Raw genomic sequence first — 25,927 nt, 5'->3', positions numbered from 1 at the left:
GGTTCCCCTGCCCCTAATTCTTTCGAGCAGCTTTGGGGTCTGGGTTCACTTCTTAACTCTGTGAACAGGACTTTCACCCAAGGACTCTTTGGGACTCAGAACTCATTTAGTCCTACCTCCTCATTTTACAAAGGAGGAAACTGAGGCTCAGAGAGGTTCATCAGGTAGTGGGGGGCTGCTCAGCTTAAAAAAAATCATACGGGCCTTTTAACTGATGTATTTTATTTATATGTAAATAACATTTACATTTTTTAATTTATAAAAATAAATACCCTCTTCCTACTCCCCCTGCCCCCTGCCTCTCTTTCTGGGAACAACTCAACTAAGCATCCCCTCAGAAAGGCTCAGATGACGGCTTATTTCCAGTCGCCGGGTTAATGCCAGTGTGGCGTCGGGTCGCCAGTGGGGGCGGTTCCGTGACCTGCTCGGGTTCTACTTTTCCTCCTGGCAGTGTCAGTTTAGGGTCTGAGGGCTCTGACCTCCGGGAAATTCCCGCCTCCGCCTCCGCTCGGGCCCAGATGACTCGAGTCACTTTCGGCCGTAGCATCCCACCCCTCAAAGCCGCTGCGGCCACCCGGGACCCCGCCGCCCCCGGCTCGTCCGGGTCTCCGGAGCCGCCCACGGCTGCGGCCCCTCAGTCCTCACGCGGCTCGGGCCCCCGGAGTCCTGGATGGGGAACGGGGAACCCTCGTTAGGAGGGGGAAGCCCCCGCAGCCACCTCCACGGTCACAGTCACGGACACTGCCACCTCCTAGACTGGACCGGTTTCTCGGAAAAGCAGAGCTTAGAAGAAGGGTCTCCGCATGGCGGACACCCATTGGTCCAGTCCTCCCCTTCCGTCGCCAGCCATTGGTCTGAGCCGCTGTCAGTCCGGTCAGGGGGTGGGATGGTCGGGACACTCCCCGAGCTCATATACAGCCCCGCCCGGGGCTACTGTCACCCTCCGGGCCCCTGGACTACCCAATTACTCGCTAGCTCCTGACAATCGCAGCGGGTAAAGCTGCTCCAGGCTAGGACCTTTTTCTGACGACTTCTGGCTAACAGGTAGGGACTCTCCCCTCCCCCTTTTTTCTGAAGGCTTTCCAAGGAAAAGAATTGACAATGGGTCCCTATCTAGCACAACTCGGTCTAGTGCCCCCCAATATAATGGGAAGAATAAATGACTATATACATATATATTATTTATATGTAGTGTCATTACGTTTGGAGACAGAGGACCTGGGTACCAATCTTAGCCCTTCTGTTATTGCCAACTTATTCCTCAAGTGTAGAATGAAGAGATTGGTCTGAAGGCTCTCTCTAAATGTCCTGTCTAGCTTTATTATCCTATATTAGCCTATGATCTGAGGCTCCACTGAGAGAGGCCAAACGTCCAGAAAGAGGAAGGGTATAGTCCTGCTGTCCTTTGGCCCGGTTAGACATCGAAAATAACTGTGTTCAGTTCTAGATGTCACATTTTGGGGGGGGCATTGACAAGTTGGGACCCTCCAGAGAAGGGCAACCAGAGGATATTGATGAACCTCAGTATTAGGGCAGGTGAGGTCTGCGGGAAAAGATTGGGAATATTTAGCCAGGAGAAGAGAGAACATGGGGGTGGTGAACATAATAGTTGTCTTCCTATATTTAAAAGACTTTATGAGAAAGAGGATTTAGATTTGTTTTGCTTGGTGAGGGTTGAGAGGGTGGGGTTGGAGGCAGAAAGGAGCAAAGACTGGAAAATTATGAAGAGGCTAATTTAGGCTTCCCATGAGAAAAAGGTTTCCAACAATTAGTACATCTATTCAAGAGTGGAATGGGCGACCTTGAGAAGTAGTGGGTTTTCCTCACTTCTGCATCTTCAAACTAAGACTGGATGACCACTTGTTGGGATACTGTAGTGGAGATTCTCATTCAGGTATAGTCTGGGGTCTCTCAGCTCTGAGATTCTGGGAATCCACGTTTCCAAGTCCTTGCCAAGTCGATATTCTTTGTTTTAAGGCTCTTTTTGACTCTGACATTCTTTCTCTAGTCTATAAGTCATTTGACATCTTGGGACCTCATTTTCCTCATCTTTTAAAATGAAGAGATTTGACTTAATACTTCAGGTCCTTTCTAATTCTAAATCCTCTAACTGAAATATGGATCAGTGCCTATATACTAGATTTCTTCATTCCTCTCTCTAGTTCAAGGATTTGGAAGTACTTTATTTGTTGATTCATAATGAGGTAAGCTCCCTGAAGACAAGGACTAATCTAAACTTTGTATATTTCTCTGTGCTACAGGAGCTTTGCAAGTACAAAAGTTTTAAGTTGTTGAAGTATACCTATCTTTTCAGCCTATCTTTGTAAGCATTCTTTAGTGCCCAGCTCTGGGAAGTCTGTTCTTTGTTTTTTTTTTTTTTTTGCTTGTGCAACTATTTAAAAAAAAATTAATACTTTAACTTCCCTTTTGGAAGTGGGATTTGAACTCTGCTCAGGGTAGCATAGTGGAGGAACTAGTCTTATGTTTTCTGTCTTTTCAAACCATAGAGCTAGAGGAAAGAAACTGCTTGTCTTTCTTTTGTACTCCTGGATTCTTCTTTCATACAGTCACAGATCATATGAGCTAGGAGGGATAAAAGAGACCACTTATTCCAACCCCTTCATTTTACTGATGACGAAACTGAGACCCCAAAAGGCCAAATTACTTGCCCAATGTCACACAGCAAGTTAAATGTGATATAGAAATCTGAACTCTAGTTTCTTGACTCTGTCTAGGGATTATCCCTCTATTACCATATAGCCTTTGAATACCATTCTTCTCTTCTCTCTATCCCTCAGGAAGGCTCTGCTAGACCTGCATGCTGTGCCAGTTACAAATTACTCTTACCTCTCTGTCAGTGGGTAAAGGCTTCTGATAAATTAATTAACAGAAGTTGTTAGTATCTTACAACTGGTTTAATGTATCTTCCCTGGTAGATGACAGAACCATAGTTTCAGGCATCTTTGAATTGGCCCTTGGGAGAAAGACTTTTATTAACTAATTAATTATTTGGGGGGCATAGAGTGGTTTCTGGGCCTCCAAGTGCCCATGCTGTACAGTTGAGATGAGATGTTTCAGACTAGTCAGAAAGCTGTGGATCAAAAAGGCATCCTGAGTATTGCCTATTTTCTTGAGAAGATTCACTTGAAGCTGTCAAGTGGTGTGTGTGTGTGTGTGTGTGTGTGTGTGAACAGAATCAAAACACTCTTTAAAAATGAGGCAGGTAAAGCTATTTTGTAGAAATCTTTCTAGTCTGACAACATGGAATAAAGAACCACACTTTTTATGCTTGTATTAGTGGAATTTCTACCTGATCTTAAACTGACCTGGCTGACCCAATGCCACTTTTGTAAGTATGCTCCCTGAGAGCATCTGATTTAGGAAAAGTGCTGTCCACAAAGAAATCACCAACCCTCACCTGTCTTTGGCACCCTTGTCCATGGCTAACATGTGGTGATTTGTGATGGAGATAAAAATGAAATATGGTACTGTTCTCTTCCCTCCCTCAAGTGTGACAAACTACAGGGAGCGGGAAATTGTGTCCCAGATCCTTATCTGTCTTTGAAGGGGAAATGGATAGCCCTGCCATAGAGATCAGGGGATGGGGAGAGAAAAGAAAGACTTCGAGAAATAATCACTCTATTTCCCCCCATGCCTAAGCAGATGTCTGCTTTAAAAAAAAAGTCAGTTTTGTCTCTACACTTCCTCCTTTTCCTACCCTCCCCAAACCTGAAATCTCACCGAAGTGATTTTCATTGTCTAAATAGTCCTTCATACATATCCTCCAGTTCCTCATCACTCTGTGGAGTTGATCTGGGATTTCAAAGGCTGTGTCTGTGAAGTTCAGATTTTGACTGGTCCCACTCAACTGGAGGGGCTTCAATTTCAAGCAGTGTATTTATTATGCATCTGGTGACTGACAAGCAGTCTACTTAAACTCGGAGAGCCCCCTCCCCCGTGATGAATTTTTTTACCCAAGAGCAACTCATGAAGATCATCTACTAATGTGTGGAAGGACTGTGTTTCATTGGTGGAGGGGTATCCCCACTGATGAAATCATGTATCTTCTTTAATACCTAAATAATATTCTTTTAGGGAGTTTTCGTTTGCCAAAGGAATTGTGAATAGACCATCTCCCTCGTGACAGAATTGAGAACTGGAAGGGATCTTAGAAATCTAAGATCTAGTCCAACACAGATGAGGAAACTGAGGTCCAGAGAGGGATGAGAGAGAGACTTGCCTAGGGTTTTGTACCCAGGAAGTGGAAAAGCTCTGAGTTAAACCTAGGTACTTGGATTCCAAAAACATTGCTACAAAACACCTTCCTTTATTTAATGTGCTGACTTTTCTATCATCTAGTATCCAAAACTAAATTTAAGGTTATTACATGAAGATGAACTTACTTATCTGGACCAGGTAAGCTCTTTTCTCGCCCTCTCCCCCCACGTCTCCACATGGCTTTCTGAACTTTGGATAGAGGTCCATTATTAGGATCTGACAGTTACCAGACTCCAGGACTTTTCTCCAGTAGTGCAGTGGATTTTAAGTCCAGAAAAAGGACCATGAATATAGGTTACAATGAAGACCATGCAACTGGTTTTTTTTTTAATTCATTCCAATGGAATTTGGGGAAATCTCAGATTTGTATTTAAAGATATCAGATATGTTTCCAATTTTTCTAAAAAGTTTTCAAAGTCAACATTTATCATGGATAAAAAGTTTCTGTAATGGGATTAAAAAATGGATAAAATAGAAAAAAAATTACTTATTCCACTTACCATATATATGACTGTATTGTATGAGAATTATAAAATTTAGAGATGGAAAGGATTTTGTTGTTATTGTTGTTCGGTCATTTCAGTTGTCTCCTACTCTTCATGACCCCATTTGGAATTTTCTTGGCAAAGATACTAGAGTGGGTTGTCATTTCTTTCTCCAGGTTATTTTACAGATGACGAAATTGAGGCAAACAGGGTTAAGTGATTTGTCACACAGCTAGTTATAGTATCTGAGGCCAGATTTGAACTCAGTCTTCCTGACTTCAGGCCTGGCACTCTATTGGTTAATCCATTTTACAGATGAGAAAATCATGACTCAAGTCAAGTGACTTACACTAGTTTAGCACAGTGCCTGGCACATAATGGGTGTTTGATAAATGTTTATCCTTTTCCTCCTCTTTCCTTACACCCTTGCCTAGAGTTATGAAAGGAGTTAAGTAGCAGAATCAAGATTTGAATCTAGGCCTTCCCAATTTGGGGCAGCTTGGTGGCACAGTATATAGAGTACTGGCCCTGGAGTCAGGAAGACCTGAGTTCAAATGTGGCTTCAGATACTTACTAGCAGTATGACCCTAGGCAAGTCACTTAACTGCCTCAGTTTCCTCTTCTGTAAAATGAGCTGGAGCAGGAAATGGCAAACCACTCCAGTATCTTTGTCAAGAAAATGCCAAATGGAGTCATGAAGAGTTGTGCACAACTAATTGACTAAACAACAACTTCTTCAAAATTCAGATCTCTTTCTAATACATTGTGCTTCCCTATCTTCCTAATATTTCAATCACCTGAATTATAATAGAGGTTGTTACATATAGGCATCAGCCCGGGGTAGGGAACTTTTGACCTCTAGGCCACATGTGGCCCTCCAAGTCCTCAAGTGTGGCAAAGGGTTGAACTTGAGCACTTAGAGGGCCACAGGTTCCCCACCCCCGCACCAGACCTTTTCTCCTTTTTTTTATAGTAAATACATTGGTATTGGATCCCCTGCCAAGATTCATATTTATCAACCTGATTTTAGGTCCTTTCATTTATGTACTGGGGCCCCCTCCTCCTCACCACAATGTAGTAATGATTTCCTTTTCTGGGCTCACTGCTTCTGATCAACTTTTGTGTAAAATCACCTGAAATCATGGCTTGATTTTATAAGATATTTTACTTATTTAATAAGCAGGGTAATGTACTTTCTCGGTGGTGAAATGGTAAATTTATTTGATTCTTTTAAGTAAAAATTTGTCTACTTTACTCCCTCTCATATATACATTACCTATTAGACTACAAGCTCCCTAAGGGCAAGAACCGTTTTTTGCCTTTCTTTGTATCCCCAGCTCTTAGTGCGGTGACTGGCTAGTAGTAAGCACTTAATAAAGATTTTTTTATTATCCCAGTTGAGCCTTGGTTGTTTTCCCAAGGAGAGGGTGCTTGGTGGCCTGTGAGTATGGATTGGTCCTTTTTGATTTAGGCACAGGGTTTTCTGAAATAAAACTGGAAACATCTCATCAGTTCAAAAATGTTGAGGGCCAAGAAGAGGGGAAGAAGCTGAAGCAGTTTCTAAGCTTTCCTGGTGGAATGGGAGAGGGTGATAGGGGAAACTATGCACTCAGTCCAAAGGGTACCTGATATATCGGGTAAGTGTGATGTGCCCTCAGACACACCTCTGCTGTCTAGTGCATGGATTTCCTTTGATGGTAGATCTGGGGAACTTTACTACCTGACAGATTTGTAGGGATGTAGATTATTTCTAGGTAGGACTTGGCAGATAGGAAAAATTATTATCTTGAAATTAAGGAAGAGGAAGTTAGCTGTAAGCACATGACCCTGTTTCTGAATTGTTCCTGCCAATGCACTGGGTTAGTGTTGGTGCATAGGTAAATTTATGGGTGCCCCAGATAGAATTTTGATCCTGACAGTTAATAATGACAATAAAATCATAGAATTTCATTGCAGGAAGTGCTGGGAGAAACTCTCAATTTGGAATGGGAAGATTTGCATCTGAATCCTATTTGCATCTGAATAGCCATGTGGGTTTGGCCTACTCACCTTAGTACTTGAGGTTCCTTTTTCCTCTGTAAAAGGGAGGTTGTGAGGATGAAGTGAGGAACCCATGTTATCTAAAGAACTTTACAACACAAGACTCTCTCTATGTGAGACGTTATAATCTTAAACCACGATAATAATTGCTCCCATTTCTCTCATGCTCTAGGCAGGGCTTCCAAAGGGCATCCCTTTCAAAAGGCATATGTGAAGGAAGTTAGCCTTCCATTTTACAGGTGAGGAGAGTGAGGCCCCAAGAGGGGAAACGACTTGCTCTCTAGTGCTGGAGCTAGAATTTCAACCTAGTTCTTCTCTGACTAAATCCAGACCTCCTTCTTTTGGACCACACTCCAATTAAAATTAAGCTAAATCTGTATGTATGCTGAAAACTTGGATCTGGCTTCTGCCTTTTATTAGTTTGATGTAGTGTAGAGGACACTCATTAGACTGGGAGTCAGGAGACCCAGGCTCAAGGCTGGGTCCAACCAACTGTTGGATGACTTTGGGCAAGTCACCTTAATTTCCAGATCCAGTATTTAAATGCTGGGTGGGCTGGGGTGGGATGGAGTAGTGGAGCTTTGACTAGCTCAGGGGTTCTTAATCTTTTTTGATATCATGTCTCTTCTTGGCAGATCACTTCTCAGAATATTTTTAATAAATGCATAAAATGAAGTACATAGGATTACAAAGGAAACTAATTATGTCGGAATACAGTTATCAAAATATTTTTTTCCCATCCTGGTTCACAAGCTCTCTGAAATCCATTCTTTGAACATCAGGTTAAGAACCCCTAGTCTTAGGGGTAGCTAGGTGGTTCAGTGGATAGAGCATGGGCCCTGGAGTCAGGAGGATCTGAGTTAAAATTTGCCCTCAGACACTTACTAGCTGTGTGACCTAGGCAAGTTCCTTAACCCTGATTGCCTTAAAAAAAGAAAAAAGCTTTTAGTCTTCAGGGCAACTAAATTTCCTTTCTGAAAAAACCCTGCAGAAGGACAGCCATAGTAAATATAAAATGCTAATGACTTTAGATGGCTAATTTAGTAAAAGGGAAAAGCAAGGACCCTCAATTGTATATTGTTCACCTTTCTCTCACCCTGATCGCTGAGTCTTCCAAATGGCAACAATTGTTAATGTTAATGAAATCCTTCTGTCCTCTATGAGACCTTTCCTTATTGTATACATTGTGTTATTCTGTTCCAGGAGGCTGTTTAATTTTGTTTTATTGTTCTAGCATAGCTCCCCACCATGATGCTGTCCCATCAGGGATAAAACCACTTTTTTTTTTCTTGGCTGTTCAACTGTTTGATTCCTTGGTCAAGCCTCATTTGAAAGTCTATACTTACAAGATATAATGTGCTGAAGAATGTAATCTTATTCCAAGTAAGACTGCATATAATAAAATTACAATGTTACCTCACACTTCCATAACACTTTTGAATTGATCAAATGGCTTCCCGAACAATCCCGCTAGTCCACCTCTTATTTTCATTTTATAGATGAGGAATTTGAGTTTCAGAGAAGTGAAGTGAGTTAGCCAAGGTCATACAGATGCTAAGTGTTGAGTCTGGAAGTTCAGTGTTCTTTCCTTTCTCCCATACTGACTCCTACCATGGGGAAGGGATCACAGTGGATGCTTTTTAGGAGCATAGAGTTGGGAGAATTGAGAGTTCTCAAGCCCTTCATTTTACTGGTATGGAACTTAGGGTCAGTGAGATTACATCAGTCATTCATTCATTCATCAACCAATTATGGTGGGTAGAACACTGGCTATCTCCAGGAGAAACAGAGAGCTGAAGTCTTAGTCCCTACCCTTAGGAAGTTTATAGTCAGGTAAAGGAAAAAGACATGAAGATAGAAAACTGACATATGGGATATATAATAAGGACTCCAGAAAGGTGCTAAGTGAAGTATCTTCTGTAGTCCAAAGGGGGAGATCACTGCTGACCAGGAGAAACAGGGAAGGCTTCAGTGGAAGGCACAATTGAGACTGCATTCCCGTCCCCCCGCCCCATCTGTTGCCCCCTTCCATTGCTCTTTAAATTCATAAAGCAACAGGGATGGATGAACTAAAGTATTTGGATGAGTTGGACAAAAGCAGTTTTGGCAGAAATTTGACCAGAAACTCTTTGTCTCCTCATCCAGTGTAAGATGTCCTTACAATCTAGGTGGGTCTCCAGGCTACAGATATACCCTGAAGATATGGGCAGTGCTGACTCAGCGATTAATTTACCTCTGGATTGGGTTGAATCATGCTGTATGTCATGCTTTGTAACTATTGATTGTTGCCCGTCAGGAAGAGGTTATATTTTACTGCACAGAACACACATGTTATTTTTTGGGTGGGCGTCTCGCCAACTGTTTAGGGGATTTCCAGCTGTTGTTCTTGTAAATGATGACTGTAAGATAATAAAGCATGATTGTCACCCATATGGTTCTTGGGAAAATGGACATGTTCTGGCATGGTGCTTCGATTCCAAAGACTCTTCTTACAAGAGATAGATCTGAGAAGCTGGAGAGAATTATTCCTGTTTTTTCTGTGGCTGGTTTGTAGCCCAAATTGCTTAGAAAATGGTGCTAAAGAGATTAATAGGTTTGATCACTAAAGAGACCAGTTAGCTTTGTTCTATTCTTGTGTTTTGGTTATGCCCCCTGGTCCTGGCCAGCCACCTTTCAGGCGCATATGACTGGTATTATAAAGATGTAGAAGAGACAAGTATCTTTGAATTATAATCAACTTATTCATCCAATAGTTCTATTCAGCAAATGTTTAACAAGCCATTACTATGTGCAAAAACAGTGTGGCAGACCCTGAGAATACAAAGACAAAAATGAAATAATTCCTGTCCTCAAGGAGCTTATTTTCTATAGGGGGGAGGCAGAGGCAATATTAAATGTACACGATTAAGTAAATAGATGTAAAGTAAATGAAATAATTTCAAGAAGGAGAGAAAACTAACAATTGGGTGGGATGGGTAGAGTGGCACCATGTGAGTTGATTGGATCCACAAACATCTCTGTCTTAAAGTCACCCTGGTCAGTGTTGTGTTTTTAATAAACATGATTAATACTTTATAACCAAATTCCAATGTAAGATCAGTCTACAGGAATGACAACTTTCTGGGTCTGAATCTTAGCTCTGCTCTGTACTAGCTGTGTGATCTTGGGCAATACACTTCACTTCTCTGGGACTCAGTTTCCTTTTATGTGAAACGATGGGTTTGGATGAGTTCCAAAGTCCCTCGCTGCTCTGAATCCTACAATCCTATAAACTGTGACTTCAGCATTTGCTGGTTTTGTGAACCTAGGCCAATCATGCCACCTCTCTGAGCCTCAGTTTCCTCAGTTATAAAATGGGAATAATAATACTCACAGTCCCTACCTAAAAGGGTTGCTATTAGAATAGCATTTTGTGAATATCCTAGCATTATGTAAACATGAATCAGTATTACTGTTGTTATTGTTCTAATGGAATTAACTCCCCTCCCCGTAGTAGTGTTTACCTAATACATTGTTTTCTTTTGAGAAGAATTAAAGATGATAGGTAGGATATGATATTATTGAGAGAGAAAGAAAAAACAAACTCAAAATCTCGTGTTCTACCCATGAGATCAATGGTATCATTTTGGTAAGTCAGGGACAACATTTCATTCTATTTCTGAATTATAATCAATTGATTCATCCAGTAATTCTATTCAGCAAACATTTGTTAAGCCACTGTTATATCCAAAACACTGTGCCAGAATGCAAAGACAAAAATGAAATTATTCCTGCCTTCAAGGAGCTTACATTCTTCGGTGTGGTGGGGTGGGGATATTACATGTGCACATAAGTAAATAAATGTAACATAAAAAAAGTATTTTCCAGAAGGATAGATCACTACCAACTGATTGGGGTGAGCAGGGCTCAGGAAAACTCTTCTGTAGGAGGAAGCACCTGAAAGATGCTCGGGATTCTCCTAGGTAGAAGTCAGGAGTGAATGCATTAAAAAAAGATCATTGGATCTCAGATTTAGAGCTGAAAGGGACCCTAGAGGTCATTGAGTCCAATGTTCTCATTTTACAGCTGAGGAGATGTTGGGTGACTTCTCCAAAGTCACACAGGTAGGAAGGTGGGATTAGTGTTGGTTGGCAGACTTTGGGATTTTTCTCTATTAGTATGAAGTAGCTTTCCCATTTCCTGGTCAGAGTGGACCACAGGGGTGTATGGGGTGTTCAGGGAGGCTGAACACCAATGATGTGAGCCCTTTGCGGGGCTGCTCATCCGCCTTTGATATCCACCTTCACCCATCTCTCACCCATGGCTCCAAGAAGTTGTAGTATGCACAATGGCCGCCCAGATAAAACTGTATAGGGGGCAGATGGGCTAAAACAGGTTGAGAATAACTGACATATCTCAAACCCATTAGTGAGTTGGGGGCAGTGTCTACCTCAAGCATGTGAAGACTTCCCCTGTTGAATGGGCTGATGGCAACAGTTTGTTCCAATGGCCGTGAGGGCAACTGAAGCAGGTGCTGTGGAGTGCTTAGAGCTTGGTCAGGCATGGAAGATGCCAAGGTCATCCTAGGCCATCACCAGTTGCCCTGACTTTTGTCCCGACACAGGCTTTCCATGACTGAGGAAGAAAGAGTGAGGCTTATGACTTTGTGCAACTGTCTCTCGCTTAAATCCAATTCACATAGAAGTCAAGACATCACTCAGGACATCACTGGTCCTTTGAAACTGAAGGACTAATAAAAACAGCAACAGTAACAACAACAAAGTGGACTGGAATATTTAGACTTTGCCTTTGTGGATATTTTACCACAAAACTGATAAAACCTGAAAAATGAATTTTTTCCTTAAAAAAAAATCAAGAGAATTTCCTTACATTTGGGTGCTTGGCATTATGTAATTTGTAATACTGGCGATTAAAAATCATATTTCTTGTTTTTACTGAAGCATTTGATGTCATAGAGCCAACAACTGTCTCCTTTCTCCAGTGACTTCTCAGGTTTCTGGATTCTCCCTGTTCTCTGATGAGGGAAGCTTATACGCTTCTAGCCCCCATTTTCTGATACGGCATTTCTTGGTTGTTAGAACACCTGGGAGGGAGGAAACTGACTGATGAATAGTTGACCTTTGATTTCTTTCCTTCAGGATGTGCGACAGAAATAGCGGTAGACGTCTCCGGCAGTGGCTGATTGAACAAATTGACAGTAATATGTATCCTGGGCTCATCTGGGAAAATGAGGAGAAAAGCATGTTTCGGATCCCTTGGAAACATGCCGGCAAGCAGGATTATAATCAGGAGGTGGATGCTTCTATTTTCAAGGTATGGAGAGGCGTTTCTTTCCTAAAGAAATCTGCCGGAATTGTGATCGCTTCTCAATTTAGTGAACGGATTGAAATGTTTAATGATTAATTTTCTTTAAATTCTTCAGTTGCTTTAAACAGAGCCCAGAAATTCAGAAATAACGTTTTCTCTTATCACCTTCCTTACTGTATCTGTGGCATATATTTTGACACCAAGGATCTATCATTTCATGCATATGTTGGTATCCCCCCCCCCCCTGCTGCCCCCATCACAAGTAGAGATGGCCACCTGTCCTTGTTTTCTTGTCTTATGTGATGCTTGTTTATGTGTTTTCCCAAATCCTTCATGGAGGACCCATCTACTATGCGAGAAGCCTTCCTTTGGTTCTGTTCATATTTCATACATCCATCTGTTATCCCTTGCTCCTATTCTATGAACAATCTCCTGCTTTTCCAATTATTATGCCCTTGACGGTGGGTTAGCAAAAAATCACTGAGAAATATTTCTTGGTTCCTAACTTAAAACCCGATACTACACATTTGATTTATTTTGGTGCTAACCAAGAATGCCAGATGATTTCTAAATCTTTGGTTTCTTCACTGAGTCAGTCCTACAACAGATTATATGTGTGTGTGTGTATACATATATATATGTATATGTATATATATACACACATATACACACACATATGTATATATATATACACACATATACACATATATATGTATATATATATATATATACACCCACACACATATATACACATATATGTATATATGTGTGTATATACTTACTAAATATAAGAAAAAAACATGATTCAGTAATAATAGTTCTTGTTTATGGGGAGCTTAAGGTATATAAAGTGCTTTATAAACATTACTCATTTAATCTTCACAATAATCCTGGGAGTTAGGTGTTATTATTATCACCATTTTATAGTTAAGGAAACTGATAAAGATGGAAGTCAAGTGACTTATCCAGATACAAAGCTAATAAGTGTCTAAGACTGGATTGGAACTCAAGTCTTCCTGATTCCAGGCCCAATACCCAGTCTCCTGAGCCACCTAGCTGCATGGCTTAGCGTTAGAGGACCAATGTTAAGGGTCTGGAAGACCTTGCCTTCTGTCTGACTGAGTGACCCTAGGCAAGTCCCTTAACCCTGTGTGCCTCAGTTTTCTCATCTGTAAAATGAGCTGGAGAAGGAAATGGCAAACAAGTCACTATTAAGTGGTGGTTTCAGTTAGCCTATGATTACAAACTTGCTGAGCAGGTGTGGATCTGTATTGATAGAGTTTCCCACCTGGGAATTCCCTATATCAATAAAATCGTATCTGTGGGGGAACAGAGGGTAAAGTCTTGTGTTGGGTTGTCTTAGATACAAAAATGATTGAGACATGGGCTTATTATCTAAGGTTCTTGAGCCATAATTAATAAGATTCATATGATTCTAATTCATAAGTTCTAATTCATAAGATCACGGGATTTGTCCTTGACTAAGATTTCTTTGTCTGTTTTTATATCAACAGTGCTAATCCATATTTCTTTAATGCTTTACAATTTTTTAAATGATTTTCTTGTATGACCTTATTTGCATCTCACAACTGCTCTGTGAAATAGTTACTGCAAATAATATTACTCCCATTATACAGATGGAGAATAGGAGGCTCATGGAGGTTAAGCCATGTGTCTAAGGCTGCACAGACATTATAGGTGATAGAGCTGGAATGTGAATCCAGGTCATCGGACTGCTATTACTCTACATAATGATTAATAGAAACACGTAGGACGAATCTGTGTGCTTTTACCACTTGTTGGCTTAATAATCAACTTTAAAATCATTTAAAATCAATATTTATTATAGTGTTTTCTATAATGTTTTTGTAACTTTCACATAATGTTTTAAGGTTTCTAAATTGCTTCTCTCCCTGCTAGCTTGGGAGGTAGGGAGTGAGAGTATTTCAATCCCCATTGACTTTGCCTAAGCTACCACAGGTAGCCAGGGATAGATCCGGTACATGAATCCAGGTCTCCTGACTCTCTCGTACTTTCCCTAACTACATCAATCCTTTTTGTAACTTGGACTCAGTTGGGCTGGATGACTTCTAAGGTTCCTTCTTTCTCTGCCATTGTCCTTCTGTGAACCTTACTCCATGCTCAGATTAAGATCAGGGCACAGACCCTTTGGGCCAGTGTTCCAGAGATTGTTTAGCCACAGGGTAAAGGACCAAGAATGAGAATGTAAGGTAGCATCTTGAAGCCAGATGGGGGAAATGGAGAACAGAGAATGTCAATTACTTGCTTTCAGACCACATGACAAATTGGAAGTGAAGTTCGCACAGAATCCATCTGGATCTCCTAATTCTCACCTCTCTGCTTACATTATCACCACACATTTCCTAATCAGCTCCCTCTACAAGAAGGAATCAGCCCCTTTTGTATGTCCTGGACCCTTTTGGCAACAGATTGGAAAAACCTATGGACTCCTCAGAAGAATGTTTTTAAATGTGTAAACCAAAATACAGAAACAAAATACAGACGATTACAAAAGTGACCAATTACACTGAAATACAGTTATGAAATATTAAATAATAATAATAGCTAGCATTTAAGTATCACTTTAAGGCTTGCAAAGCTCTTTACAAATATTTCATGCAAATACAAATATTGTATTATACAATACAATATATAATGCAATGTATTGCACCATGTGCTATACAAATATTATCTCATACAAATATTTATTACACAACACAAAATGTGTAATATGAATATTATTTCATATATACAAATATGAATATTTATTATACAATATGAAATATATAATACAAATATTATCTCATATTATACAGATATTATCCCATTTTATACAAGGCCATGGACCCCAGGTTAAGAATCCCTGCTTTACAATAGTAATATAGCAACAAACATTTGTTAACTCTGTTGTATGTAGGGGGCCTACATTGGGCACTGGAAGCTATACGGTTTACATGAGATATTGTTCCCTGCCCTCAAGGAGATTATAGTCTGCAGAAACTGGATGCATTCAAATGCCAGTAGCCATTTCCCTGTTCTCAATAGTAGCATCTTTTGTTTGGTTGTAGGCATTTCTGCCAGTGGAACTGGGTTGTATTCCTTTATGGAGCTGAGCTGAGGTCCAAGCACTGAGTTAGATTATATCAGTCAAATCTTCAACTAATCAAGAATCATTGATTTTAGAGAGCAATTGATCCAAATACCCTCTTTTACAGATGAGGAAACTCAGACCCGGAGAAAGGATGTACTTATGTTTAAACAGGAAGTAAACAGAAGAGCTGAGATTTGAACTCAGGACTTCTGACTCCAAATTCAGGGCTCCTACCAATCCCCACTGCTTTCTGACATAACAGCTAAGGAGTAAATTGATGACCTTGGCACATCTTGCCTTCATGCTGTCATATCCTTGGCACCACCTAGATAAAACATCTGGTAGACTTGACCAGATGCCTCAGTATTGAGATCTCTTAAGATAAATGTTAATAATAACTCATAGCCCTACTTGATCACAATCTCCAAAAACGCAATGACCTCATCCTACTGAAACTTTTTCTCTCTCCCAGTGCTGAGCATTTGTAGATGCTTAATTAGTGTGGCTTGAATTGAAGGAAATTTAGAAAGTATACTTCGGACATTATTTCTTTGGACCTTCAGGATAACCCTGGGAGGGAGGCAGTTTAAGTGTCATTGTTTTCATTTTACAGATGGGCAAACTGAGGCCCAGAGAGGCAAAGGATCATCATTACTGTCTTCTAACCTCAAGTCCTATAATCTTTCCTCTCTCTGGGCATTAGTTTCCTCATTTGTGAAATGAGAGGATTGAACGGTCATCTCTCAATTCCCTTCCCCCTCTAAATGTGTAGTCATTATTAAGGTGCTGAGGAAAGAGCACTTGTTCTGAAGTCAGAAGACCAGGGTTCTACGGTCTCTTCTAATCCTTACTACTTACGTGATCTTGGGGGCAGTCAGTGAATCTTCCCAAGCCTTGGTTTTCTCATCTGTAAAATGAGGTAATTGGTCTCTGAGATCTCTTCCAGCTCTAAATCTATGATCTGGTCCCACTCTGTTCTTGTTATCATTATCATCATCATCATCACCATCATCATTATTATTATTATTTTGAGGCAATCAGGATTAAGTGACTTGCACAGGGTCACACAGCTTATAAATATTTGAGGTCAGATTTGAACTTGGGTCCTCCTGAGAACTAGGGTTCTATCCACTGTATCACCTAGATGCCCCTGCACCCTGTTATTTTACAGATGAGGAAACTGAGGCCCAAAAAGGGGGAACTAGTCTCACATAGGTACTTAATAGCTAGGTGGTACAGAGAATACAGCTCTGGACTCAGAGTCAGGAAGAGCTGAGTTTAAATCTGGCCTCAGACACTAGCTATGTGACCATGGGGGAGTCTGCTTGCCTGTTTCCTCATCTGTAAAATGGGGATAATAATGCCTCATACCTCCCAGGGTTGTTGTGAAGTTAAAATGAGATAATATTTATAAAGTTCTTTGGAAACCTTCCAGCGCTATATACATGCTGTTGTCCTTGGTTAGTCACAGAACCAAGAGTAGAATCCAGGTCCCTTGGTACTAAATCTTACTTTTCCCATAGGCAGTGAGTGCTGCCTTCAGAGCCAGAACTCGGAGGGTAATCAGAAAAGAGAACGCTGCTTTTAACCTTACATTTCCTTGTTGTGTCTGTTTATTAAACAATGCCAGGGTTACAGCTGCTTGTCATAAGGGCTACTGTGGTACAGAGAGATTGAGAAACAGTTCTGGCCCGTCAGGATCAGGAGTCCTGGGCTATCTGGATTGTCCTGTCCTAGCTGTGTGACCCTGGCCAGGTTACTTTGCCTCTCTGGGTCTCAGTTTTTTGGTTTCAAGAGTTCCTTCCGGTTCTAGGATCACTTTTAGATATGGTGGCCACACCATCCAATTCTCTAGATGAAAAGTAAAAAATTCAGTCAAACATCCCAAGGTTCGGTCTCTACAAAGTGTGGAGAAGCTAAGATCTTGAGACGCAGTCCTCCTGTGAAAGTGGAATTCTCTTTCTCACAAGCTTGCCTCCTCAGTATGTTTACATTGTGATTAGGAGGCCACAGAATAGCCAATTAAACCATTTGTTTGAAACAATTTCACATTAACACTTCAGCTGCCTTCTCTCTCTGTCTCTCTCTCTCTCTGTCTCTGTCTCTCTCTCCCTCTCTGTCTCTGTCTCTCTGTCTGTCTCTGTCTGTCTGTCTCTCCCCAGTGAGATTTTTGAGGTTCCTATTCATCCTGATCCTGAGATTTGGAGAGGTCAGAAACTGGAGGCTGCCCAAAAACAAGAAAAGGGAGACAAAAATTCATTGTCTTTTTGAAATAAAGCCTGGGAGTGGGGTTGGGGGTGTGTGCTATGTAAATGAAAAACACCTTTCTGTTAAAAATAACAGAGGGATAGATAACTAAATTAAGACTATTTGCATAGTGTCCCTTACAGGCTAAATTGTTGCCAGGGTTGGGTTTTTAAAAAAAATTGATAGAGGTTCAATGTGTGAAAAACTCTCATGAACTGGAGTAACTTCCTCTTTCTGCTCTTTAACCTCAAGGGGATTAAGGCCCTTTTGTACTGGGACAGTCTTTATTAAAAGGTGGTAGAATACTATGGAAAGAGCCCTGAATTAGGAGGCTGGAGACCAGCATTTGGATCCTGGCTCTTTTGTTAACTCACACTGTGGTTTTCACGACCTCTTTCAGCCTTTGTAGCTGTTAAATGAAGCCAGCTTTGATGTAGTGAAGAGTTCATTGGCTCCAGCAGAGGATCTGGGTTCAAGTTCTACCCTGGGTGACCTTAAGCGAGTTAGCTTGGGAGTAGTGGATTGAGAGCTAGGCTTGGAGTTAGGAAGACCTTGGTCAAAATCCTGCCTCAGACACTGGTTAGCTGTGTGACTCTGGGTAAGTCTCTTCACCTCTCTGGGCTTCAGTTTCCCAATTTGCAAAATGAAGGGGCTAAACTAGATGGCCTTTAAGGTCTCTTCCAGCTCTATATGATTCTACATTTTTTGGGCCTCAGTTTCCCTATCTGTAAAATGGGGGGGGTCTAACTAGATGGACTCTGAAGTCTCTTCCAGCTTTAAGTCTATGATTCTAAGTCTTCTGGGCCTCAGTTTCCTTCATATGTAAAATGAGAGGATCACGTAGGTGGCCTCTGAGAGTCCTTCCAGCTTAAATCCATGATCATCCCATAACTAGATCCTCTTTTTTTTTTTTTTAAAGGTAAGCAGTGGGGTTAAGTGATTTGCCCAGGGTCTCACAGCTAGTAAGTGCTATGTGTCTGAGGCCAAATTTGAACTTGAGTCCTCCTGAATCCAGGGCCAGTGCTCTATTCACTGTGCCACCTAGCTGCCCCCAACTAGATCTTCTTAAAGGCCCTTTCTAGCTCCATAATGGGGGAAAGCCTTCTTGTAACAGAAAGAACCTTTGGCCGGGAGCCCAGAAGCCTGAGTCCTAGTGCTAACTCTGTCATTAATGGGCCTGGGACCTTGGACAAGTCACTTCTGCTCCCTAGGCTTTAGTTTCCATCTGTGTAAAATGGCAGAAGGGGATGTGTTGCAGGAGAGGCTCTTTAGGGTACCCACCAGTGTGTTGGGTTGGGGTTTCCATGGCAGGCCCTCTTGAATGATCTCAGAATTGGCCAGTATACTGAATGTCTCCTTCTCTCTTTTTTCCCCCCTCTTCCTTCTTCTTTTAGGCCTGGGCAGTTTTTAAAGGAAAGTTTAAAGAAGGGGACAAAGCTGAACCAGCCACTTGGAAGACTAGGTTACGCTGTGCATTGAACAAGAGCCCAGACTTTGAGGAGGTGACGGATCGATCCCAACTGGACATTTCTGAGCCATACAAGGTTTACCGAATAGTTCCTGAAGAAGAACAAAAATGTAATTATCCTTCAGGCATGGAAGTGTTCGTTTATTGCTCCGATTAATAATGATGATGATAACTAACATTTCTCTAGCCCATTAAGGTTTGCAATAAAATTGACATAAATCATCACATTTCATCCTCACAACAACGCCAATGGGCTGTTAACCCTATTTCATCCTCCTGAGGACTGGGGCTCTATCCACTGCATCATCTAGTTGCCCCTGCACCCTGTTATTTTACAGATGAGGAAACTGAGGTCCAAGAAGGGGGAACTAGTTGTAGATAGAAGTTGTGACCTGCCCCAGAGTTACACAGCTGGTTAGTGTCAGGGGTTGGATATGAACTAGAAGAGGCTGTTCCTCATTCCCTTGGGGAATCTTGAAAATGGCAAAAAATGGAATGTGGTAGAAAGAGATGTGTGTCAATCACAACCAGTTTGGCCATCTTTGGAATAACACTTTCCAGTCTCTTGGCGGATGCTTGGGGATGACTGGACCAGACAGATGATTACTGAGGTCCTTTCCAGCTCTAAAATTCCATTAAAATATTTGAGAATGAATTAAAACCTTTAACACAAGCTCTAAAATTCCATTAAAATATTTGAGAATGAATTAAAACTTTTAACTTTTAACTTTTCAGGACAATTCAGTATGTCAGCTAGAATCCTGGCGCAACAGACTGGAATTTTGTCTGGGAGCTTATCAGCATCCCCCTAGAGGCTCATCCCCACACCTGCCTATAGGAAATAGATTCTTTAAAAATACATTTCGGACAGAGTCTGCTCTGGGTCTAGACTTGGTCTTTTTATTCATGTGCAGGAATCAGTGGTAACTTGATTGAGGAGGGACAATACTATTGATCTGTCCTGGCTTTACAGATTCTTCTGGATCTAAACTCTAAGAAGGAAGGAGCAAGTCTTAAATGCATGCACTTGCAAGGACTTCTGAATGACTTTGGGAAGCTGCCTTTTTAGCTAAAAGTATGTAGCAGAATGACCACTGGTTTGAGGGTCAAAGGACCTGGGTTTTAATCCTGATTCTGCCACTTACTACCAGTGGGATCTTGGGAAAATCACCTAGCATCCCTGGGCCTTGGTTTCCTGATCTGTAAAAAAGAAGGAGGTTGGACTAGATCAAAGATTCTTAACCTAATGTCCATGCACTTATTTAAAAAATATTTTTATAACCAAATTTCAATATAAATGACTTCTCTTGTAATTCTGTTTTTTAAAAATGCATTTAAAAACATGATTCTGAGAGGGGGTCCATAGGCTTTACCAAACTGTTGCCAAAGAAGTCTATGACTTCAAAAAGGGTAAGAAATTCAGGGCTAGATGATCTCTAAGGACCCTTCCAGCTCCAAATTCTATAATTTTTGAATGGACATGACAGTAGAATCAAAAAATCCCTGGACATCTATTCTGGATTGAAAACTAGAGTTTCTTGAATTCACCACTTATTAAGAGCATGACTTTGGCCAGATCACTTGACCTCTTAGGCCACCATTTCCTGGTATATCAAATAGGGATACTGTAGACTTAAGCTTCCTATTTCACAGGGTTGTTATGAGGAAATCACTTTGTAAGCAGTAAAAGGCTATAGAAATGCAAACTATTTTTAATGGGGAGGAGAACTTTATTTTGGCGTTTGAGGCTTTGCAAATGTCTACAAGGAGCTGTATAAACAGCCAGACTCCGGAAATGTAAAAAAATACCCCGTTTAAAAAAACAAAAAGAAGCAGATTTGGGTTATCTGGGGTAAGGAAATGAATCATTTGCATATTGTCCAAACAACCAAACTTTCTTCCCTGCTCAAGCAATTTGCAAGCCTTACCCTTGCATGTGTAAACTTTCCAGAATTTCATACCCAAGGAAAAAAAGTGGGAGGAGGGGACAGAGAATCTAGTGGGGAGAATTTCTTTGATTTCATCCAAAGTACAAGTGATTTAAAGAAAATTTAGGTAGGCTTTCTTGGTAATATGTGTTGGGCTAGATCCTGTACTTCTCCATAGTCCTTTATGAGTAATTACTTTTTAACAAATGCTCTGTAGAAATAAGAGAATCTCATTGGTACACATGACTTAGGGAGGCAGGACAGTGTAGTGGAAAGAACAAGGGAGTTAGTATCTGAGGACCTGGGTTCAAATTTGGCTTTACCACCAACTAGCTGTTTAACCATGAGCAAATCCTTTTAATTCTCTGGAGTTTGTTTTTCTTGTCCATAAAATGAAGAAACTGGACTAGACAATAACTTTGGATCCTTCCTTTGAGACTTGTATTACTCCAGTTTATTGGATATTAACCACTCACTTAGTATTGGTGGGTCAGTTTGCCTAGGATTCCTCCACCAATAGTCTATCACTTAGGAAATATGTCTTAGAGAGTTGCCCAGAGCTCAGAGTGGTTAAAAGCCTATTCCATGGTCACACAGTTAGTAAAGGTAAGTTGGCAGGGTTTAATGGGAAGACACCCAAGTCAGCTCTGTCTTTTATGACATAGTGCCTTGCCTCCTAACAACCTGGGAGATGGAGACAATCTGGGAGAGAAATATTAGTGGGACTGGGGTGAGGAGATGTAATGAATTGTCCTATGGGTTTTACTAGAAAAATCTCCGTTCATTTGGGCCCTTTGGGGAGCTGTTGCTAGCAAGTTAGGTTTAATTTTCTGCATAAGTGAATCTTTATGCATTGCATGTGCAAGCATATGTTCAGAAAGACTGAAAAGAGAGTTCCTGTCAATTTGATTTTTAAATTGCAAAATACAGTTGGCAGAAAATCTTTACGTATCATTAAGATGCTTAGTTTATAACCTTAACTCTTGTATGATTATATTTAAGAAATTTCTAGAATGACTTTATAAAGACAAAGCAAAAAAGCTTTGTTATTTGAAGACAATAGAAAGGACAGTGTGGAACAGAAGGAGCCCTGGGCTTGGAGTTGTCTGAAGACCTGGCTTCCAGTTTGGGCTCTATCACTTAGCTTTGTGACGTCGCGCTGGGTTTTTAACCTCTCTTAGCCTCTCAGTTTCCTCATCTATAACCTGATATTGATGCTTTCTTAACCTTTTGGTACACTGGACAGTTTTCTAAGGCTCATCTAAGTTTCAGATAGAGTGCTGGTCTGCATAAGGGTAGGATGCTTTTATATTGGTAGTTCTGTGTACCAGTGAAACCCCCTCCCCACCAAAAAAAAACCTCCAGATCCTTGTATTACCCTACATCTGAGTTTGACTACTAATAATAACTCACATTCTTACAATGCTCTAAGGTTTGTAAAATATTTTCTTCACAGCATCCCTATGGAGGAAATGGGGCAAATATCACCCCATTTTATAGATGAGGAACCTGGGACCCAGTGAAGTGATTTTTTTTTCATATAGTGTATATGTCAGAACTAGAATGTGAACACAAATCTGCTGGCGCCAAATTTACACCACCCTGCCCCTCAAGCAAAGCACTTTTTAAGTCTTGAAACACTATATGAATGCTAATGGTTATTGTTACTGAACACCAAAAAATTTTGCCTTTGGTCAACGTACAGAATCATGGCTGAATCACTGTTTCTTTCCCAAACCAATAGACAAGCTAGTTCATTTATTTAAGATTATATCTTCTTGAAACTCAAATAAATTTAACATCAAGGGTCTTAAAATGAATTTCTTTATTTTGAAAAAAAACTAATGTGGATACAACTTGTCTTGACACAATAGATAAAGCTTAATGAACACCCAAACAAATTCCTCTATAAAGAACTTTGGCAGGAAGTAATTCTTTTATTGATTGAAGAATGGAGGGCTGTGAGTGGCCTTTAACTTTGGCAGAAAGGTACTGATATTGACCATTGTATTTGATCAGAGTTGTCTGGCCTTTAAATGCTGATTTTATTTATGCTGTGGTTAGTTACTGAGAATGCCGTCCTTTTGGCTCTTTCTCCTCCACTCTGCATTGTTCCTTATGTCTTCCCATTGGGTGTTATCTTGACCAAGTGTTTGGTGATTGGGCTCTGTTTCTCATGGTTTTGTCTGGTTTTCTTTAGGCAAAATAGGAATGGCAAACAGCAGCGCTGTGAACGAAGTCACTGACATGAATTGTGGTCGATCTGAAATAGAGGATCTGATGAAAGAGGTAAGTTAACAACTGGCCTCCTGAGCTCTTATTCTCTGAAAAGTCCCTTTTCTTTTTGGTCTCCCTGGAGTCTGGCTTCTAGTTATCCCTTCCACATAGCAACTTTCCCCACTGAGGTTTCGAGATCATGAGTCAGCCTAGGAAATTAAATGGGAATTTTTTTGGGAGTTTTGCGGAAGCTGTAGACAACATGTGAGGGCCAGTAGACGACACAGAAAAAGTTTAGAAACTCAGAAATCCATAAAAATATATATCTAATCTTGTAATTGTGTAATATCAACATATTTTATCTTTTAATACAATAATTCAGACTTTTTCTCTGGTAGGAAGGGAGGGCCAAAAAATTTTACATGGGGTGGTGGGGTTGGGGGATTGGGGATGCTGTACCCTGACACCACTTGCCCCCTCAAGATATGAAAGGAATAATTGTAGTGCCTTTGCAAAGATGATGCCTTGAACTCTATTAAGTTCAGATCATTGGATGGTTGATTGTATTGGGTCAGGTAATAAGACTTGATGACGTTTATATAGTGCCTTAAAGTTTGCAAAGCACTTCATATGCAATCCCTCATAATACCATTTCTTTATCTGTAAATTTAGGGGACTGAATGAGATGACATCTATGGTTGCTTTTGGTTCCAAATCCTGGGATCTCTTGGTCTCATAATCCTATGGCTTAGTGCCACTCTGACTTACTTTGGGATCAGGTTGTCCTTGTGTGATATTGTTAACATATCACCAATAGAATTCATTTTTATGAATAATAATTAATTTTACAAATAAATATAAATAATACTTAATTTTACAAATAAAAATTAAATAATAAAATAATTTTATGACTAAAATTAATTCGATTCCTAATTGGCAATTTTATTGGCATTGGCATCTCATTTGCCATGGACTTGGTGCTTTATATCTGATGTACAAATACAATGTTTATCTGAAGGACAGATTTCCAGTAGTCTCAACCATCCAAAGTATAACCAAGAAGCTAGAAATCAATGAAAAGGAGCTCTGAACAATGAAAAGGCTACCCCATCCCTTTCACTTGACAGAGATGGGGAAAGAGTTGCTCTTTATCAGTAAAATAAGAGGTCTCAGTGAGATAGTGTTTATCGACCCATCTAGCTTCAAATCCTAGGATACTCTGCTCCCATAGTCCTCTGCCTTTCTCATTAAGACTACAATAACAGCTCTCACATTTGACAGATATGAGGAAGGACCTGTTCCACATAAATAAAATTTCAAATTTAGAAATGATAAAAATACTCATGAGATTTTGAGCCAGAAGGAACCTTAGGGGGTCACCTAGTGCAATCATAATCATCTCATTTTACCAGATTTGGAAATGGAGGCCTCAAGAAGTAAAAGTGGCTTTTCTTGAGGTCACACAGGTTATAACAAGCAGAGCTGGGATTCAAACCCAAGTTCTCTGACCCCAAATCGAGGGTGCTTTCCACCACCTCATGACTTCTCTCTAAAATGGAGAATATTCTTCCTTGTCTTTTTGAATCGATGACATTGAGGCCAATTGAACCTTTTCTTCTCGAAAAGGTTATCATTATGGGTATCACTTGTGCCCTCAGGGACAATTGAAGTATATGAGCTTAGCTGCTCGTATACTGAATGCCTCATGCCTGTCTTCTCTTTCTGAAATCTCATGTCCGCTTTTTATAGTTTTCCTGCTTTCCTCCCTTGCTGTTAGACAGCAATAAAAAATAACATTTGGCAGCCTATGTGCCTGCCTCTGGTGACATCCCTTCTAATTTGTTGTATTTAATGTTTTGTGGCTTGAGAAGCCAGATGGTCAAGCTTATTAAAATTGTGTATAAAATGAAGGTAAATAGGCTATGATTTAGAGCCACGTATAAGGTCCTCCTACATGTGAAGTGCACAGTCTTTAATGCCTGAGTCTTTTCACTTCTCAGAGCTCCTTTTCATTGATTTCTATCTTCTTGGCTGTGTTTTAGATTGGTTGAAGCCAGTGGAAGTTTGTCCTTCAGATAAGCATTGTACTAGTACATTGAAAATAACACACCAAGTCCCATGTCAAATGAGGTGCCAATGCCAATAAAATTGCCAATTACCAACAAAAAAAATTTTGGGTATAAAATTATTTTATTGTTTGTTTTTTAAATTTTAATCATAAATGATTATTTACAAAATGAATTTTATTGGTAATGTATATGAATACCATCACACAGAAACAATCAGGATGACACGAATCTTAACATAGTCCAAATAGACCATAGCCTTTGGTAGACAAGGGCTATTGAAGGTTCTTTGTGTTAATTCCTAACTGCTTATATTATGTAGATGGAAGGGTTCTCCCTAAATTTCCTGTTTTCTGTGTGCTGTTTTCTGTGTGCTGTTTTCCCACTGAATTATCTCAGAGGGGAAGACAAGTTGATTGCCACATTAGAGTCACAAGAAAATCAAATTACCAAATGTTTTGTAATCAGATTTGTGACTTAAATTTCAGAAGCAGGGCAGAAATCTAGAGCAGGTATTCGCAGTAAAAATATGCCACAATAAAGCTTTTTTTTTTTTTTTTGGCAAGTTACAGAGAACTTTGCTTTTAATTTAGTACTTATTGGAGACCATGCCATATGAGGGTTAGTTGGGAAACAAAACAAAACAAAACAGAAAACTATGGTTGTTTTGATTGGAAAAGGGAAGATAAGGATGATATAATAGTTTTCTTCAAATCAATCAGTCAACAGTTATTAACACCTACTATGTGCCAGGCACTGTGCTAATCACTGGGGGTATA

The 25,927-nt window shown here is 40.3% G+C and overlaps 1 protein-coding gene across 1 annotated transcript in view; it reads left to right on the top strand.

Moving 5' to 3' along the window:
* Positions 1-934: 934 nt before the first annotated feature.
* The window catches only part of IRF8 (interferon regulatory factor 8), a 35,534-nt gene continuing 10,541 nt past the window's right edge, over positions 935-25,927 (top strand). The window contains exons 1-4 of the mRNA XM_027847649.1: positions 935-1,044; positions 11,942-12,116; positions 18,864-19,047; positions 23,066-23,154. Coding sequence (XP_027703450.1) covers positions 11,943-12,116; positions 18,864-19,047; positions 23,066-23,154 — 447 coding nt within the window. The 5' untranslated portion in view covers positions 935-1,044; position 11,942. The remainder of the gene's footprint in view (positions 1,045-11,941; positions 12,117-18,863; positions 19,048-23,065; positions 23,155-25,927) is intronic.

Source organism: Vombatus ursinus, unplaced genomic scaffold (assembly GCF_900497805.2).
Source record: "Vombatus ursinus unplaced genomic scaffold, bare-nosed wombat genome assembly UNPS02005286.1, whole genome shotgun sequence".
Classification (NCBI taxonomy): Eukaryota; Metazoa; Chordata; class Mammalia; order Diprotodontia; family Vombatidae; genus Vombatus; species Vombatus ursinus.
Note: the sequence above shows the minus strand (reverse complement) of the source record. Positions and strands in the feature narration are given on the sequence as shown.